The sequence below is a fragment of the Thamnophis sirtalis genome, unplaced genomic scaffold, assembly GCF_051295495.1.
Source record: "Thamnophis sirtalis isolate CommonGarterSnake01/CBP01778 unplaced genomic scaffold, rThaSir2_p1.2 scaffold_8, whole genome shotgun sequence".
Lineage (NCBI taxonomy): Eukaryota > Metazoa > Chordata > Lepidosauria > Squamata > Natricidae > Thamnophis > Thamnophis sirtalis.
This window is the reverse complement of record NW_028261388.1, coordinates 50,788,540-50,808,197: the sequence shown is the minus strand read 5'-3', so window position 1 is coordinate 50,808,197 and position 19,658 is coordinate 50,788,540. Positions and strand designations below refer to the sequence as shown.

General features: G+C 39.3%; 1 protein-coding gene across 7 annotated transcripts in view; it reads right to left on the bottom strand.

The window, feature by feature from the left end:
• ITSN1 (intersectin 1) overlaps positions 1–19,658 on the bottom strand; it is a 104,747-nt gene that overhangs the window by 67,322 nt on the left and 17,767 nt on the right. For all 7 annotated transcript variants that reach the window (XM_087721620.1, XM_087721618.1, XM_087721619.1 and 4 more), the window contains 3 exons: positions 15,697–15,857; positions 14,564–14,737; positions 11,660–11,753 (listed from right to left, as the gene is read on the bottom strand). In XM_087721620.1, the coding sequence (XP_087577746.1) occupies positions 11,660–11,753; positions 14,564–14,737; positions 15,697–15,857 (429 nt within the window). The remainder of the gene's footprint in view (positions 1–11,659; positions 11,754–14,563; positions 14,738–15,696; positions 15,858–19,658) is intronic.

The window sequence follows — 19,658 nt, the reverse complement described above, 5'->3', positions numbered from 1 at the left end:
CAACAATGAGGTCAACAGCCCCAGGCCTGCCGGAAAAGCCAGGTCTTGACAGCTTTTCTGAAGGCCATGAGAGTGGGTAAGGTCTGGATTTCTGGGGATAGTTGGTTCCAAAGGGTAGGGGCAGCCACAGAGAAGGCTCTCCTCCGGGGAGCCACCAGCCGACATTGTCTGGCTGATGGCATCTGAAGGAGGCCAACCCTGTGAGATCTTACCGGCCGCTGGGAGGAGTGTGGCAGTAGGCAGTCTCGCAGGTATGCTGGTCCTAAGCCATGTAGGGTTTTAAAGGTAATAACCAACACCTTGAATTGCGTCCAGAGACCAATGGGTAGCCAGTGCAGCTCGCGGAGGATAAGTGTAACATGGGTGTACCGGGGCTTCGGGGGGAGGAGCCTGCCGCCGTTGGGAGCTCAACGAAGCTCCTGTCAGGATTCTGGTTCGTATATCTTATAAGATCTATAGATATCTCCCCTTTCTGGCAGAAAGGGGCAGGGAGAAGGTCAGTCGTTAGGATCTCTTTGTAATTCATAGCTTTTTTTTTTTGCTGTGAATGGAGAAGAGGTTCAACATTAGCTGAGCCTTTACTCCGGCCAGTTTTCCGCGCTGCCTTTTTTGCAGCCCTAGGCAGATTGCCCCCCCCCCCAGGACAAAGCTAAGCTATTTAAATGTTAATCCGGGCGGGGACCATTCCTGAGGAATTTCTTCCATTACTATTTAAAATACCAGCTTCAACTTCGCAAAAGGCTCCCTTTGTTTTTTAGCTGCGTCACAAGATGGCGATCTCGTAGCTTTTGTGTTTGATGTGACGTACTTAGTCAGCCCTACCCTCCTGAAGGCTTCTCCGTACTAATTGCTAAAAGATTAACTGAGGGGAGCAGAGACTTTGATTTTTGGCTCGCTTGATTGCTTGTCTTTTATTTTTATTCTGGAATGGCTCCCAAATCTAAACAGAAGCGCTTCCTTAATAACATATCTCCAAAAACTGCTATGAAGCCGCTACCCTTGCCTCCTACACCCTCCACGGGAGATTTGTTAACACAAGAATTTCTTCTCAAAACGCTTAATGATTTCAGACAGGAAATTAATCAACTGATATCGGATTTATATGATCAATTTGATGCTAAAATTGCTCAGGCAAAGGAGGATATGATCGGAGTAATGACAGTCATGACAGATTATATTGCTGAAACGGAGGACAAATTGGAACTTTTGGAAGAAACTAACCTTAATTTGATATCCAAAATTCAAACGTTACAACAGGAAATTGAAACTGCTCAAAAACAACTTGTCATGATAAATTATAATAAGACTGCCTTTGCAATAAGAGTTAGAGGACTGCGTGAAAACCAACAGGAGAATTTGAAACAGATCTTCTCTGAGGCTTTCAGTCGCTTGGTGGGAAGTCCGGGATTTAACTTTGATTGGCAGATTCAAAGAATTTACCGCCAGAATTCGTGGGTAGCAAAACAGCGACAGCTTCCGAGGGACATAATTATATACTTTACCACAAGGGAATCCAGAAATGAGATAATACAGAGGCTTTACGGCAAGAGGTTGAGAATTGATGGACAGGACTTGATTGTTTTTAAAGAGATACCATCTCAAATATTAAGAACAAGGAGAGAGTACGCTTTCTTAACCGAAGAACTCAGAAATTCTCAGATTCCATACAAATGGGAAGTCCCAGCTGGTATTACAGTTACATTTGGCAACCAAAAACACCGCATTAATTCTGTCTGTGAAGCCCGAGAATTTTACTACGAGACCCTGAAGGCGGGACTTCCTGATTCATCCGGACCTGGAGAGAGACAAGGAGAAGGAGAAGACAAACAGCGAGACACGTGGCTACAAGGCGGAGGGTGTTGCTTTCCTCTTCCGGAAGGGCAGAAGACTAAAGAATAAAGACTTAGCGATGTTCTTAAAGCTTTATGATTTCCGTCTGGGATAAAATGGAAAAGTTGTATATCAATGATGAGACATGGAGACTGAAAGAAGCGTTGCTGATTGTGGACACATATTGTATATAAGATTTGTCTGAACTCTAACTCAAATTGCGCATGAATTATTTTCCTAGGCGAGGAGAGCGGAGATTGCGATCTTTTTGAGTTGTGGTCTGGGACGAACGGAGTTGGGAGGCGCGTGGGAGAGGGAAGGGTAGCGAAAGCTTAATTAGACTACTTGGGGCTAGAATGCAAGCTGATGTTTGTTTGAGTTGCTATTTCAATATAAGGTCAAGAAAGATTGGTCGGAGAGTCTTCAGGAAAGTGGAGTAAATATGGGAGGAGCAATAGACGCGGATAAAATATATATGTGGATATGAATAAAGGCAGGGTGGAAGGTAAAAAATTTACATGTGGAGGTGGGTAAGGATAGAAAGGGAGGTGTTGGAAATGAAAAATGAAAGAAGTACTTGAGTTTAATGGTTTTATAGAAAGGTTTGGATATTCGGATAAAAAAGAGATAAATTAAAGGTTTGAATAGATAGACAAAGCAATGAGACTTTTAGTTGGGGAATCCTAATTGATCAACTTACCTGGCTCTAATACAGTTTGAAACCCTGCAAGTAGTAAAATAATCGAAATTTGGAATGAGCTACATTGTTTAAGATTTATAGATAATGGGAAGCTGTGTTAACGTAGTGGGTTTATTGACCCTTCTCTGTTTCTCCTTTCTTTTTGGGTGTGTGTGTGCTTTTTTTTTATTTTTTATTTTTTATTATTCTCTTTTTTTTTTTGGCTTTTCTTTTATTTTATTTTTTTAATTTTAAAGTTAGCTGGCCTTATTATACTCAAATGCTTGTTAAAGAATTATGCCGGGTATGGGACCTGCGAAGCCGTAAGGGGGTTAGGGAGGGGGGATTATAGGGGGGAGGGGGGAGGGTGGAATTACAGTTTCAATTCTTAGAACAATAAGAATTCACTTGTATACTGCGGCTTGTTTTCCTTTTTTTTTTTCTTTTTCTCTTTTATTTTTAAAAAAAAAACAAACAAACTGATGGATACACCAAAGCGAGGAGAAGAGGGAAAGAGGAGGGAGAAGTAAAGAGGGAGTGAGAGGGAATGTAAGGAGGGTGAGATGGAGGGAGGGGGAGATGTTTGAGGGGGAAGGGAAGTAGAAGAGGGGAATGCTGGAGGGGTGAAATGAAAGTTGGAGGGGGAGATTGGGGGATTGAAGTGTTATGTTGGGTTTTTTTTTCTTTTTTTTCTCTTTGTTTTTTGTTACGTACAGTATATAAGTGATTGTATAAAATGAAAATGAAAATGAAATAAATAAAAAATGTTGAAAGTAACATGGGTGTACCTAGGTACACCCAATATTGCTTGCGCGGCTGCATTCTGGACTAGTTGCAGTCTCCGAATGCTTTTCAAGGGTAGCCCCATGTAGAGCGCGTTGCACTAATCCAGCCTTGAGGTGACTAGGGCATGGGTGACAGTTTGGAGTGCCTCCCGATCCAAGTAGGGCCGCAATTGGTGCACCAGGCGAACCTGAGCAAAGGCTCCCCTGGTCACAGCTGACAGATGATGTTCCAGTGTCAGCTGTGAATCCAGGAGGACCCCCAAGTTGCGTGCCCTCTCTGAGGGGCATGTTTTCGCACCCCAGGATCAAGGATGGACTATCTGGGCTGTCCTTCAGGGGGAACATCCATAGCCACTCGGTCTTGTTGGGATTGAGCACGAGTTTGTTTACCCCCATCCAGATCCTAACAGCCTCCAGGCACCGACACATCACGTCCGCCGCTACACTGAGCTGGCACGGGGCAGAGAGATATAATTGTGTATCATCAGCATACTGATGATACTTAACCCCATGCTGTTGAATGATCTCACCCAGCGGCTTCATGTAGATGCTAAATAGGAGGGGGGACAAGACCGACTGCGGCACCCCACATTTAAGGGGCCTAGGGGTCAACCTCTGTCGCCCGACCAACACCGACTGCGACCTGTCAGAGAGGTAAGAGGAGAACCATTGTAGAACAGTGTCTTCCACCCCTACCTCCCCTAACCGTCGCAGAAGGATACCATGGTCGATGGTATTGAAAGCCGCTGAGAGGTCAAGAAGCACCAGGATAGAGGAATGTCCTCTATCCCTGGCCTGCCAGAGATCATCGGTCAGTGCGACCAAAGCAGTTTCTGTGCTGTATCCAGGCCTGAAGCCAGACTGAAAGGAGTCTAGATAATCTGCTTCATTCAAGGTCCGTTGGAGTTGAAGCACCACCACCTTCTCAACAACCTTTCCCAAAAAAGGAAGGTTGAAGACAGGGCGATAGTTCTTAAGAATAGCTGGATCCAGAGAAGGCTTCTTAAGGAGGGGTCTCACCACCACTTCCTTAAGTGGCTGCGGGAAAGATCCCTCCTGTAAAGAAGCGTTCATAATCCTCTGGAGCCAGCCTCCTGTTACCTCCCTGCTGGTCAAAATCAGCCAGGAGGGGCACGGGTCCAATAAACAGGTGGAGGAACTCATCGCTCCCATGGCCTTGTCCACTTCAGGGGTGACAAACTCAAACTCATCCCAGCAAATCTGACTAAGACCCCCCCCCCCTTGGCATCTCAACTGGTGCTGCCCAAGTAGAGTCCAGGTCCGCCCTAATCTGAGTGATTTTATCCGACAGAAACTGGACAAACTCCTCAGCTCTTCCCTGCAAGGGTTCCCCCGCTTCCTCACCTTTTAGGAGGGAGCGGGTCACCCTAAACAGGGCAGCTGGGCGGGATTCCGCGGATGCAATAGGAGCAGAAAAATATGTGCATTTTGCCGCCCGTATCGCCACTAAATAAGTCCTAATAAAGGCTCTTAACAGTGTTCGGTCAGTTTCGGAGTTACTAGCCCTCCAGCGTCGCTCTAGGTGTCTCTTTTGGCGCTTCATCTCCCGGAGTTCCTCAATGAACCAAGGTGCCCTCCTGGATCCACTGCCACGGAGAGGCCGCAAAGGCGCAATCTGATCCAGAGCCTCAGCCGCTGCAACATTCCAGGCTGCGAATAAGGCCTCTGTCGGGCTGTGGGCAAGGGAGTCAGGTATCCCTCCAAGCTCCTTCTGGAATCCTTCCGGATCCATCAGGCGCCTGGGACAGAACCACTTAATTGGCTCCACCTCCCTGCGATGGGGGAGTAGCATCCCAAAGTCAAGCCTCAGCAGGAAGTGATCTGACCATGACAAGGGTGAGATCTCTATTCCCCTTAATTCAAGATCACATCTCCACTGCCCCGAGAGAAATGCAAGGTCGAGTGTGTGTCCCGCTCTATGAGTTGGACTCTGAACTACTTGGGTCAAGTCCATGGTTGTCATGGAAGCCATGAACTCCTGTGCTCCATCAGAGTGTTCGCCCAGGGATGGCAGGTTAAAGTCCCCCAGTACCATCAGACTGGGGAACTCCACCGCCAACCCCGCTACCGCCTCTAGGAGCGCAGGCAGGGCGATTGTGACGCAGCTGGGAGGTAAGTATGTCAAAAACAAGCCCACTTGAACCCCCAGGTCCAACTTCAGGAGAAGGGACTCACACCCCACGATCTCTGGGGCAGGGATCCTGCGAGGAGTTAATGACCCTCGGATAATAACTGCCACTCCCCCACCCCTTCCCTAGTGTCGCGGCTGGTGTAGCACCTGGAACCCATCTGGGCACATTTCCGAGAGGGGGACTCCTCCCTCATGGCCCAGCCAGGTTTCAATTATACATGCCAGATCTGCCTCCTCGTCTAAAATTAAGTCCCAGACGAGGAGAGCTTTATTTACTACAGACCTGGCATTTAGCAACAGCAACCTGAGACGAGGGCCCTGCTCTCCTCTGGCACCAGGCCCTTGAGTTGAGCCAGTAGGGCCGGAACAAGGAATCGCTATAAGGTAGCGAATCCTTCTTCCCCGGTAATGACCAGCCCCACAGCTCCGGTCATATCTCCAGTCATGACCAAAATGCCCCGACCCTCCCCCATTGCCATAGACCCCCGCCCACCTCCCATGGCCCCCATTCTTCCCGACAGGCCGCACTCATCATTCATACCAGGATGGGGGGGCGGATCTGGGCCCCCATCCACTTCTGCATCTGCACTCAGTGGAGGGGGCCACAGGTCGCCCACCCAATCCCCTCATACACAACACACAGCCACTCTCCTCATACACCCCCCACAACAATACTTAAAACAGAGTAATAATATAAAATTAAGCAAATTTAAAAAATTAAAAGTGGGGACACGCTCTCACTAAGGGGAACACCTCCCTCATGGCCCAACCAGGTCTCTGTAATGCGCGCCAGGTCCGCTCCACCCTCTTGTATGAGGTCGTAAATGAGGGGAGCCTTATGTACCACAGACTTGGCATTAAGCGACATCAGCCTGAGACCAGGGTCCTGTAATCCCGAGCACCCAGGGGTGTGAGAAGGGTGATGTGGGTCGGAACGCGCGATCGCTCTTAAACAGCGAACCCGTGTTTCCCAAACATAATTTGGCCCTCAGCCCCCACCATATCTGCCTCTCCCACAAACAGTAGAGATGGTGAATGTAGAATTATAATGGCTGAGTATTTGATCCTTCATACATCAAATAATGTATGAATCCTTTGGTGGGAAGGTAACAAAGTTCCATGCACCTTCGGCGTTTAGTCATGCCGGCCACATGACCATGGAGATATCTTTGGACAGCATTGGCTCTTTGAAATGGAGATGAACACCGCCCACTAGAGTCAGGAATGATTAGCACATATGTGTGATGCAAAGCTTTTACCTTACATCAAAAAAAATACAAAGCTAAGGGATAAACAAATAAAAAAACAGATTTGAAAAAAGAAAAGGCTCAGGAAATTAAAAGAAAGGAAGGAAGGAAGGAAGGAAGGAAGGAAGGAAGGAAGGAAGGAAGGAAAGAAAGAAAGAAAGAAAGAAAGAAAGAAAGAAAGAAAGAAAGAAAGAAAGAAAGAAAGAAAGAGGAAAAGAAGGAAAACTGAAATAGAATGACTTCCAACTTTCTTTGGTACAAATATAAGTAAAAAATATATCAAACTGTTACTCTAAGATTAACATTTTTCTACATTATTTTCTATCCTCCCTAATCATCAAAGTCCAGATCAACCACAACTGATTTATTTAATTGCATCAAACTCTAAATAAAACAGGAATGGAAAATCCTAAACTCTATTGTAGACCATGCTTCTCAACTTTGGCAACTTTAAGGTGTATGGACTTCAATTCCCAGAATTCCCCAGGCAGCATGTAGGTCGCCCATCTTAAACTTGCTAAGACTGAGAAGCACTGCTCTACAGATAGAGATTTTTCCATTCTTTTTTTACTGGTTCCTACTTACTTATGAGCAATCACAATTCCCATTCTCAATTCACCCTAGAGCACGGATTTTGGGCTCTTCCAGCCTCCTGCACCACCCTAGAAGCCAAAATGGGCCCTGGGGTGGGGTGCACGCAATGCCCCCTGCACCCTGTTTTGGGCTTGGAAAGCCTCCTGCATCAACCTGGAAGCCAAAATGGGGCGCGAGGTACTGCGCAACACCCCCTGTGCCCCATTCTGGGCCAGGAAGTTCTCATGCATCTCCCTAGAAGCCAAAATCGGGCACATGGAGGGACTCCTGGGAAGGGAGGGGTTGGCAGAGGTGGGATTAACAGGAGGTGGGATTAGCAGGTTCTCTGAACTGGGCAAAAATTTAACAACCGGTTCGCTTGAACCGATGCAAACCGGCTGAAACCCACCTCGGTATTCATACCAGTAATAAGATACTATCAAATATCATATGACTTTTGTCCCCCCCACACACACCTTTTATATTAACAGAAACTATTTTCAAGTCAACTGTCTATACAGGAAGGTACATCATTACCATTATCCATATAGTGTCAGCCCTGGTGGCCATCTTTTACTTTGGATCTTCCGGGCTGCCACACTCAGTAGATGGGCATACTGTGGGAAACGGGAGGAGGGTTGGATGGAGACATGGTGAGATATACAGCCATAACAACATTCTTTTTTCTGGGAGTCAAGGACGCTCAGCCAGCACCTGGATAGATGTGACTGGGAAGCAACTCCAGTTGGGACAGGGACATGATTGGACCATGTGGTGGACATGTGGGTGCAGAGGAAGGAACTTGGATTTTGATTTGTGTGGGGAAAACCTGGAGACCTTTCAGATTTGGATTTTCCCAGATGTGCCAATATGACATCTCTAATAAAAAGGAACTTTGAGGAGAATGCCTGCCTTGGAGTTTTACTTCTGCTGGGGGTGTTACTTGGAATCCTGACATATAGTTTGTCTGCATTTTTAAACTTGTTTTATTATATTTTAGTTATTGAATCTGTGATTTCTTGTAAAAGAAGTCCTTTATGTTCTTTAGAAGAATTGCAAAGAGAGACTGTTAAATCATAGGCAATATGCTGAACCCGCTAAGAATTGTAGAAAAGGAAAATGTTCCTAGATTTTTCTCCAAGTTGTTGTTCATGGTGAATTGTGAAGAACAGCAATACTTCCTCCCCACCAATAGCACCATCTATTTTTAATATAAATAAGTATTAAAATGTTCTCTGGTATAATTTTTTTTGGGGGGGGGAAGTGCAAAGAAGAGCAACTAAGATGATTAAAGGCCTGGAGACTAAAACATTTGAAGAATGGTTGCAGAATTTGGGTTTGTCTAGTATAGAGAAAAGAAGAACATGGGAGGACATAACAGTAGTATTTCAGTATTTGGGAGGCTGCCACAAAAAGGAGGAGGCCAATTTATTTCCAATGCACCAGAGGGCAGGACAAGAAACAATGGTTGGAAACTAATCAAGGAGAGAAGCAACCTGGAATTAAGGAGAAACTTCCTAACAGCAAGGACAATTAATAGCTTGCCTTCAGACTTTGTGGGTGCTTCATCACTGCAGGTTTTTAAAAAGAGACTGAACAGTCACTTGTCTGAAATGGTTTAGGATCTCCAGCTTGATCAGAGGGCTGGATTAGAAGACCTCCAAGGTCCCTCCCAGCTCTACTCTGATGATGAATAAAAACTATGTTTTTACTTATACTAATAGTTCTTTTTAAATTATCTATTTTATACAATTTTTCCTTGTCTAATATATTCAAGGAAAATGAGATCCTAGTTCTTTGAGTTCTTTATGTTGTTGTTGCCAACTATTTTTTTGCTACTACTTTGAACTTATTTTAGCTTATCTTCATCCTGCGTCTGTCCTTCTAGATCTACTCATTATAGCAAACCTAAATTCCACTTTAAGAACATTGTTACTTCATCTCATCTGCTGGGAATGTGTACAGCTTCATTGTTCAAAATAATGAATTTATATCCCATTTGTGCCTACTACAAGCATAATGCAGAAACTCTCATGTTAGTCTGGGCTTCATTGGTTTTCCAAAATCTTTGTTGCAATTTAACTGAGTTAACTTCTAGGAATTTGTAGTTTACTCTAAAGGAAGTTATAATTAAATAAATAAGATAAAAACAAATCTTGTCAAACTGATTCCAACAAATGCATGCTGATTTTTAGTAACAATTTTAAGGCATTCCAAGGGCTGGTATCAAACTAAATGATCTATAGCTCTTGGTTTTATACCCTGGTCCCATTGCATTCCTTGCAGGAGTGTGTTACCAACTGACATGACTTTTTTGTGTTTTATAAAGCACAATTGCATTATTTTACTTCTTAAGAATTTATCAGTCCTATATTCCATTCTATAGAGCAGCTTTTTATTCCCTTTGACATTCAGAGCCAGTTTAATTGGCAAAATTAACTTAAAACTCCTGTTAGCACTCACTCAGTGAGCTTGCTTTCTTGAATCTAGCAGCCTTTAATTCTCTTACAGTCTCTTATTTTCTCAGCAGTGAATAGTCATTCAATCACCCATATTAGGCAAACAGCAAGTCACAGGAAAGAAAAAAAAATACATCTTACAGCTGAACATGCAAACTCTAATAGCACACAGTCTCTTTGGTTACTCTCCTTTCCCCCTGCTTGTTTTCTCTCTGTTAACTTGGTTCTAATACAGATAGATATTGTGAGATAGCTAAAACAGAGCCAGTCCCATTAATCTTAGACAACTTTAAATTCTTGGCAGCAGATTAATTGCTTTGTTCTATACAGAGGACTCCCAACATACTCTATGAATACTAGCATTGTTATGAAGAGGCTTCATTGAAACAAATGTTAAAATAGAAGCCCATACTGATCTCAAAAATAAGACTATATATGGATAAGAATTACTAACACCTTTCAAAATATGTCTGAATGGATATATCTCAGAATTTAAATTACCCAAATTTAATAAAATATGACATATTACCACTTGCAACCCACATCTTTATTCTTACTTGGTTAAATTTCTTTATACTGAAATTCGTTTGTTTGGCAAAACGGAGTTTGTTTTATCCTAGGCCAGCAACTCAGTGTCCCCAAAAGTTCTTGGGTTGCAATTCAAAGCCTTCTCATCAAACATGGACTAATTTGATCTCCATCACATTTAAAGAAATTTAAAGGAAAAGCTGGCCTACAACATTTTGACAGTGAGTCTTTAGGAAGGAAAGGAATTCCTGCAGATTTTACTCTGCTAGCTGTAATCGACTACAGGGGGTGGCGCTCATCTGTTTCAAGGATCATTGAGCCAGTACTGTCAGAAGATATTTCCATCGTCATGTGGCCAGCATGATGTCACAGAGTGCTGTTTCTTCCCAACCAAAGGGGTACCTATTTATCTACTTGCATTTTCATGCTTTTGAATTGCTAGTTGGCAGAAAATAGGTGAAGATGGGAGCTCATCCTGTTGTGCGATGCTCAGCTTCCAGCCAACTATTAAACACTGAGTCATCGTGCTACCCTTTAGGCATTATAAATATTTCCAGGATTCAAATTTATTACCATTTATGAATATACCAGATTTATTCAGTTATAAGCCTTATATTCAGGTCAATATTGCAACAAGATTTCAATTGCAATAATTAAGAAAACTTGTATTGTTACCTTATCTCCTAAATAACAATGCTTTTTATAAAATTATGCTTTAAGATAAAACATGGCAAAACCCCAGCTAAATATTGATGAATATTTGTGAAATACTATACATGATGGAATAAAATGGAGAATTTCAGTACTGAAAAAAGTTGTATCCAAACATAGGCATAGTCAAAATAAATGAAGATCTTATTACATGGTAACAGGAATAGTTAGCAGTGTAAATCATATCTAGCTAATTACTTCTCCAGATAAATCCAAATCTTATTATTTATACAAAACTTTAATCTATGAATATCTTTTCATAATAAAACAGATGTTCAATATAAAGTATATTAAAGAGTATATATCACAGAAGTGAGTACATTTTTGTTGCCAGCAGTTTAGACATTAATGGCTATGTGTTGCGTTATTTATTCAGTGTTATTACATAAAAAGATAGATTTAAATATTTACAAAATGTAACGGGCTGTACTCACTTTTGTGATATACTGTAATTATTCTTCTACACAATTCTAATCAGTGATCATAATAAAATTCTATTCTAGTCTACACAAACAAGCTTTTCAACAGAATTAATCCTTTAATTTCAGATTTTTGAAATGCAAAGAGTTCATCTCTGATACCACTTATTCACAGTCTTTTTAAATTTAGTGAAAACATTTGTATATGAGTATCTGCAGGAGTGTCATTTTAAAGAAAGCTGCCAGCATACTTTAGAACAAAACAGTCATACTTACCCAGCCACATCAAATGATTGTGCTTTTTGCAGCTTTGCATTTAGTTGGGATCCTCCACCAGATCTACTGAAGGAGGAACTCTTTGGCAATGTTGCTGAAACATAAGAATTATGCTTTAAATTTGATGAAATTAAATGATTAATACAAAAAATTATTTTATCTTAAATTGCCATTATCAAATATACTTTTTGATATAAACAGATTACAATATTGCTTATAATATTCTAAGTGATTTTTAAAAACTACAAAGGATCATAAAAATTTATATTAAAAACATATAGCAATACCACTTAAGACTTCACTTTACAGTGCTGTACAGCCCCATCTAAGTGGTTTTACAGGGTCAGTCTATTGCCCCCAACAATTTGGGTCCTCATTTTACCCACCTCAGAAGGATGGAAGGCTGAGTCTACCTTGAGCCTGGTGGGATTTGCTGCCAAATTGCAGGCAGCCAGCAGAAGTAGCCTGCAGTACTGGACTCTAACCATTGCGCCACCGAGGCTATTAAAATATATATTTATTAATCAATTTAAAAAATATGAATTGATAATAACAGATCTCTCCCATAATTAAAAAAATCTGATTACAAAGTATATTAAACAAGGGCAAGAGTTGTATGATATTGATCATAACATCCAGAGCAAACCACAATTATGCTAAAATGAAGTCATATCCAGTGTGAAGTCAACACACAAATGCCATTATATATATGCAATATTGATATCTGATACAATTACTTAATCTGCAGCGTTTGCCTGATTTCATAATGGACAAGTCATTTTCTATTCATAACTCCTTGGGGCATGAATATCATCCAGGGTATTGATGTATCTATTTAATAAAGGTATTTTATTTTCTGTGTGCTGTGGATTGTATAGTACAATAAAATTGTTTATACAAAATTAATTCTCTATGTATTCCTTTCATGTAATCACATATTCCTTTAATAGTTTTCTGCCAAGGCTCAAGATAGACTTGGAATGTATAAGCAATATATTACATTAAAAGGAGGAGAAACCACACCCACACTGTATTAAGCTACAATTCATTTAACCAATTGATAGCATGAAAGCCAACTTTTATTCAACTTACAGCATTATATGCCAAATTTTGGCTTAGTTCAATGTGGAAACTGAGCCACTAATTAGATATTATTTATAAAAGTGGAAGACAATTTAGGCCAAGCAACACTTCAGAAAGATATCAATCTCATATCTAATATTAGGTTTGCTTAAATATGTAAATATATGCACTTGCCTTTATAACATTTTAACATGGCTTAATCAGTATTTAAAAGACCTGTAAAAGCCAACCAGTCTAATTTTTCATGGGAAAAATGATTTTCTTATTAAAATTAATCAAATTATCAAAGATTTAATGATTATTATAAAAAGGTAATACAGATCTGAATGAATCAGGAGTGCAACTTCGTAATTCTGAATACTGTTAAACTCATGAATATTTGATGTAAGATACTGTAATATTTTGCTATGCTGTTATACATAAAAATTGATAAGATTAAGATTTAGTTTATTTGTATGCCGCCCTTCTCCGGGAGGGACTCAGGGCGGCGAACAACTCAAAAGGGGAAAAGGGGATACAAACACAATACACGTAATTAAAATACACAAGAGTCATACAGCCATACAAGTCGAGAGGGGAGGGGAACTCATCAACCCCAGGCCTGCCGGCACAGCCAGGTTTTGACGGCTTTCCGGAAGGCCTGGAGAGGTGAGAGTCCGAATCTCCACGGGGAGTTCATTCCAAAGGGCTGGAGCTGCTACAGAGAAGGCCCTCCCCCGGGTGGTAGCCAGATGGCATTGGCTGGTAGACGGAACCCGGAGGAGGCCGACCCTGTGCGATCTAATGGGTCTATGGGAGGTAATTGGCAGCAGGCAGTCTCTCAAGTACCCAGGTCCAATACCATGAAGGGCTTTATAAGTTACGACTAGCACTTTGAAGCGTATCCGGAGACCGATCGGTAGCCAGTGCAGCTCGCGGAGGATAGGTGTAACGTGGGTGTACCGAGGTGCACCCACAATCGCTCGCGCGGCTGCATTCTGGACGAGTTGTAGTCTCCGAATACTCTTCAAAGGCTGCCCCATGTAGAGCACATCACATTATATAAAGAATCATATAAGTATACTGCAGGCACTAGAACTCTGCAGTCCTTGGATTAAATCGCACAGGAACAGTCTGATCCTAATAAAAAGATGGGGTTGTTTTAGTGTTGCAGACAGATGTTAAGTTCACACTCTCCAAAGAATCTTTTAAAAAAACCGAATCTGAATACACTGTGTATGCCTCTAGTATTATTCAATAAGAAAACAATGTATTGTAAGTTTAACAGATAACAACATCCAGGGTAGAATTTCACTGATATCATACATAAATATGTGATTCCATTTTGAAACAGAAATTACTTCTCTTTTAAATATAAAATAGAATATCATATTTTTCGGAGTCTAAGACGCACTTTTTCCCCCCAAAAAAGAGGCTGAAAATCTGGGTACGTCTTATACACTGAATACAGAATTTTTTGCCTCCCGAAACCCTGCTCCCTTCACCAAAATGGCTGTGCCTAGCCTTTAGGAGACTTGCAGAGTGTTCCTGGGGGTGAGGTGGGGAGGGCAGAAATGAGCAAAAAATGGGGCATTTTTTGCTCAATTTTGCCCCCCCCCCCCAGCCCACAGGAGCACTCCATAATCCTGCTAAAGCCTATTCATGCCCTTTTTTTTTTGGAAAAACGGGCTGTTTTTAGGAGGTCTGCAGAATACAAAAACTTTCTTTTTTTTTAATTTGCCTCTTCAAAACCTTGGCATCTTATACTCCAGTGCATTTTATACTCCGAAAAATATGGTACATATAATTTCTGGAAAGCTAAAAGTTGTTAATTCAGCATACCGGTATAAAGTGGTAGAGGTTGGATTACAGCTGGTGCTCCATTAGCAACAGGAGGCACAGCTGCTGTAGGAACAGAAGATACTAAAGGTGGAGACATTCCCACAACTGGTATGGATGTCATTGGCCCTGGAGCAACAGCTGAAAGCGGTGGTATATTAGAGAGACCACTTATTCCTGTAAGAGAAGTTTTCATAATTATCATTGCTGGCAAGCTACAAAGACTTTTATTACAACGATCTATATAAATGATCCTTCAATAAGTATAGGACGAAAATGGGAAAAAAGTTTTGATTCTGGAGCAAACCAGACTAAGGAAGATTTTCCAAAAGAACAGTATTTGAAACAATGTTTCTACATAGGCAACGAGAATTTGAAAAAAAATTCTTGGCTCGTTTGTTTTTCAAGTTGGGATCACAAGAGTAGATCAAGTTGTAGACCAAGGGGGATTATTTTTTAAAAAGGTTTAAAATATTTTTATATTTCCCTTAACAAACAATGAAAAGTGCAATCAAAATGGCAAAAATGCCCATTGGATCAAATGACTTTGCATTTACAATCATATGGTTTACTTAACTGTGTCTCACTTAACCATCATGAAAATGGTTGTAAAACCAAGTCGACATTATGGTGCCTCAACTTACAACCATAATGACATGCAATTCCAGGCCCAATTGTTGTCATAAGTCCAGGACTACCTGTGAAAGACTGGAAACCTCTTATGGATATATATTTTTTGCTGAAAATGGAAAAATGTCAAATGATAATTTCTGGATTTGAGGACTGAAAAGGATTCAAAAAGGAGCTGAAGGGATTATTGTGATATTAAAGGGGGAGAAGGGATAATGAATTTGTAACTGCTGTAAAGAAGGGTAGAAGATCATTTATTATAATTTTCTTTAACTGCATTGTTTTCTATATATTTTTTTCTTCCTACATTTGTCTTGTATTCAAATAATAACTCTTAACAAAAATTAAAACTTCTAACCACAGGCAGTTATATCACAAATGAAAAGCTATATGATAATATTTGTTACAATTCTATTAAAGTGATTTCTAAATAGAATGACAGTATGTAAACAACATGAAATCTACAAAGTATTTCAGGAAGATGATATAATATAAAATATTCTTACCAAATCCTGGTGTGGTAGAAATAGCAATGGGAGGCTGCTTCATAATAGGAGGTAATGCAGAAGGGAGCTGATAACCTTGTAGCTTTAGTTTGATAAGTTTCATAGCTATAGAAAATTCCAGTTGGTCCATTCTCCCATCATTGTTCATATCTGCCAGAGCCCTAGAATGATCATCATTTAAAAAAAAATATTGTCATGTGATGTTTTTATTCTAAGGTGTGTAGACATTGGTCTATATAGTCCAGTGTTATATAATGTGATAGCATCAGTTTTCAAAGAGTGATTTTAAAGTTCTAGAACAAGATTGTACAACATGCAGTCTGCCAAACAGCCTTGTGTGGCCCACCAGCATTTTAAAAGAAATTAAGTCTGTCATCACTAGACATCATCACCACCACGATAGTCACACTGCTGAGAGTTTCCAACATCTCTAGATTTCACACACATTGCCAACTCCATATTGTTGTGCTATTCCTTGATGCCTAACAGATGATCAGCATCACAGCTATTCTTTAGTGGCCTGTGATTATTTCTAAGATATTAATCTGGTTCTTTCCCCCCATAAGAGATGTGTAAGCCTGCTCTAGAATATTCTTTTTCTACCCAAGCCTCTTTAAACTAGCTTTTCTTTAACATAATAACTCCAGATGTATTGGATTTCAATTTCCTTTATTCACTGCAGTCCAACCAACAGATCTAGAAGACACCAGGTTCAAAAGGTTGATCTAAAACACATTGTCTGAACTAAACCTATTCTAATATTTATTCATAACTAGCATATCCTGGGAATTTAGTAGAAACCAGACTACCAAGCAAAGCAGTGTTATTAGAATAAATAACTCTACAGGTTATTGCATGCCATTCTCAAATTATACCACAATTAATTGGAGAAAATATTTCATTTGGGTAAGCTCTACTAAATGTATAAAGAGCAAATCGACTGCAAAAGCATAAAAGTAAAATTATGCATTATGAGTGACTTGGGTTCCCATCAAAAGCTGTGTCAGTGTATCTATACACTTAGATAGGAATGACGAATAGAGTGTTAAATTGGGTATTGTCTTTATTTGTATGAAATTCAGGTCTACTTCTCCTTTCCATCTTTATTAGATGTGTTAGAATCTTTGATAGCTTGGGTGCCTTCTAAGGCTGCGTTGAAAACTAAATGAGGTTTAATAGGCTAAAACAAAATCCAGATATTAAAGAAGGTTTGATGATAGGGGAGATTTTATCTACTGTAAATAGATGGACTTCAACTGAATAGGTAGTCCCTGACTTACAACTAAAATTGAGCCCCAAATTTCCATAGCTATGAATGTAAAAACTGATCATAAGTCACTTTTTGCAATGCAGCTGTAACTTCCAATGGTCACAAATAGAATAATTATAAGTCAACAACTACCTATATTAGGTGAGTATCTTTCTTTTGGAGAGTTGCGTACTTTGTGGGATCTTGTGCTATCATTGACTGCTCTAATCAATACATTGATTAAGAGCAGTCACTTTCAGATGCAAATAATGTACTATCAATATCCTCTCCTGAAAGTGTGATCTGGCCACTTACTTGTACAGCTATTACCTCCTCATTTACTATTATGCATTCTATGAGGGATACCCTTGAGGGAAAGCCAGCAACTGCAGTAGGACCAGAATATAATAGCAAACTCCTGTGGAGCATTCCCTAGCAGAAGCAATACCTGTTCTGGCAAAAATGCATTGATAACATATAGATTTCCAGATTCGTTCAATTTAAGGTGCATGTCTTAAATGGGACATGCCTATTGGAAGCAGCAGCTTTTTCCCTGTGCTAGGAACTGGGAGCCTTGAATTTTTTTCTGCAAATGCAGCTGGAGGCTTAGTTGGAATTTAATAAGGTAGCACCAACTATTCTATCGCACAACCTTTCCTTCAAAATTCAGACCAATCACTTCTTAGCGTATATTAAGATCTAAAAGCTTAACTTTTATACTCATCTTTTTTCACTGAGGTCTTTGTTCTCAAGAATTGCATTGATATTATTTTTATTTAGGAGTATTTAGGAAAGTTGTGATTTTATGGATTATTTTATGTACATGCTTAATTGCCATAGGTTGGAAAAGCTATATGGTATATGTTTATTTTGTTGAAAATATCTACATACCTATGATAAGCCATTTATGAGTAGGCCCATCTGTCTTTTATGAAAGCTGTTTAGAATCAACTGCTAGGGACCAAATATGATATAATCTATTTGTAGCTATTTAGGACAATATTATTATGAACTTTGAATGTTAAAAAGGTAAATACTACAGATTTTCAAGATTAACAAACATCCTAAATGAAATTGTTTCAAATAAATTGTAACAAGCTATTTATGCTAATGTGATACAAAACAGAGCCAATTATTTTCATATATTACTCCTGTCTTTACCATTTTGGCCAGTTAATGACCAACAGTAAGGAGTTGGTGATGTTTTTCTTCAGCACTAAAGTTAATACCACTTGGCATATTACTGATACAGAATGAAATTATCTAAAATGATAATACTTTCTCTACTTCTACTTGAAATTAACAAGAACTGAATCAGAGCCACAAGGCAGGATTATCAAGTGTTACATTTCATTGTAAAAGAGGGGATGAAAATAAAACTATGCTGTCTTTTTAAGAGAACCCATATATTATTAAACCACACTGAATAAAGCAATTTTAAAGGAAGTCTGTTTTATCACCTTACATGCTCAAAACATTCCCAAAGTTGAACTGGACTGTGGCTGTGACAGGAAGTATGGAAATAATTACTCTGACTGTGCTAAAATATTTATCTCTTTCACATAGGAAAATGTTATCAATTTCACAGAAATACTAAGGTTGTGTTTACAAAAGGAACAGTATGAACTGTCTACTAATATTTTTCCTTTCCTTCTCTCTCTCTCTCAATTTTTATGCAACTAAGTTGTATACAAAAGCAACAGTCACAGTTAACCCAATAACAATAACTGAACACAATAACACATAATAAAAAACTTAGCTATAGCCTAAAGGTAGATGCCTTATTCTACACTCGAAATATATAACATTGTATATGTTACATAGCATTTTATAAAAATTGATAAAAATGAAGTTGAAATATCCATCTACAAAATACTACACAGTATATTCATCATCATCATCGTCTCTACTAGTTATAGCATCAAGACTAATCAAACTGATCAAATTAATCAAAACTAAAACCCTAAAGAATATAATTTTCAGAAAATATGTTGAAACAGTACTGCTATTTAAATTGTTACTATTTCAAAAACCATTTGAGTTTCATTTCATTATAAACCTTAACCTTTATAATAAATTAACTTAGTTACTAGAGATTATGTTAAAAGACTAGTATTTTACTACTTTTTTCAAAGCTCAAAAATTTAAACATCCAGATACATATTCCAAAATATTGTAAGAGCCAAACAAATAATATTACAATACATTGTTTTTATCTTCCCATATTACCAACATTTACATCAAAATTATATCAGAGTACACAGGCTGAAAATAAATCCTTATAACAAAGAATTTTTAAGTGATTTTTTTAAAACAGAATATTCATTATATATGATCATATAAACATTCTAACTACAGACTATTAAGTAACATCTTATTATTTCAGTATCTATTATCTCTAGACAATGAGAAAACTCATTCTATCTGCTAAATTTATTTCCAATCATAGAATCAAACATTATTTATATTGATTCTGAAAATAATTCTGATGCCAAATGAAAGAAGCTAGCTACAGGAAGATTAAGTTGCTAATGTATTAGATTGACATTTTTATATTTCCCCTAATTCTTTAGAAGCAAAAAAAAATCTCACAAAAACATATTTTATCAAAAATACTGTTATATTAATGCAGTATTAATATTAATATTAATGCAATATCGGGTTTTCAATTAAATTTTATAGAATGCGAAGGATGCGTGTTTGTGTTTCATTT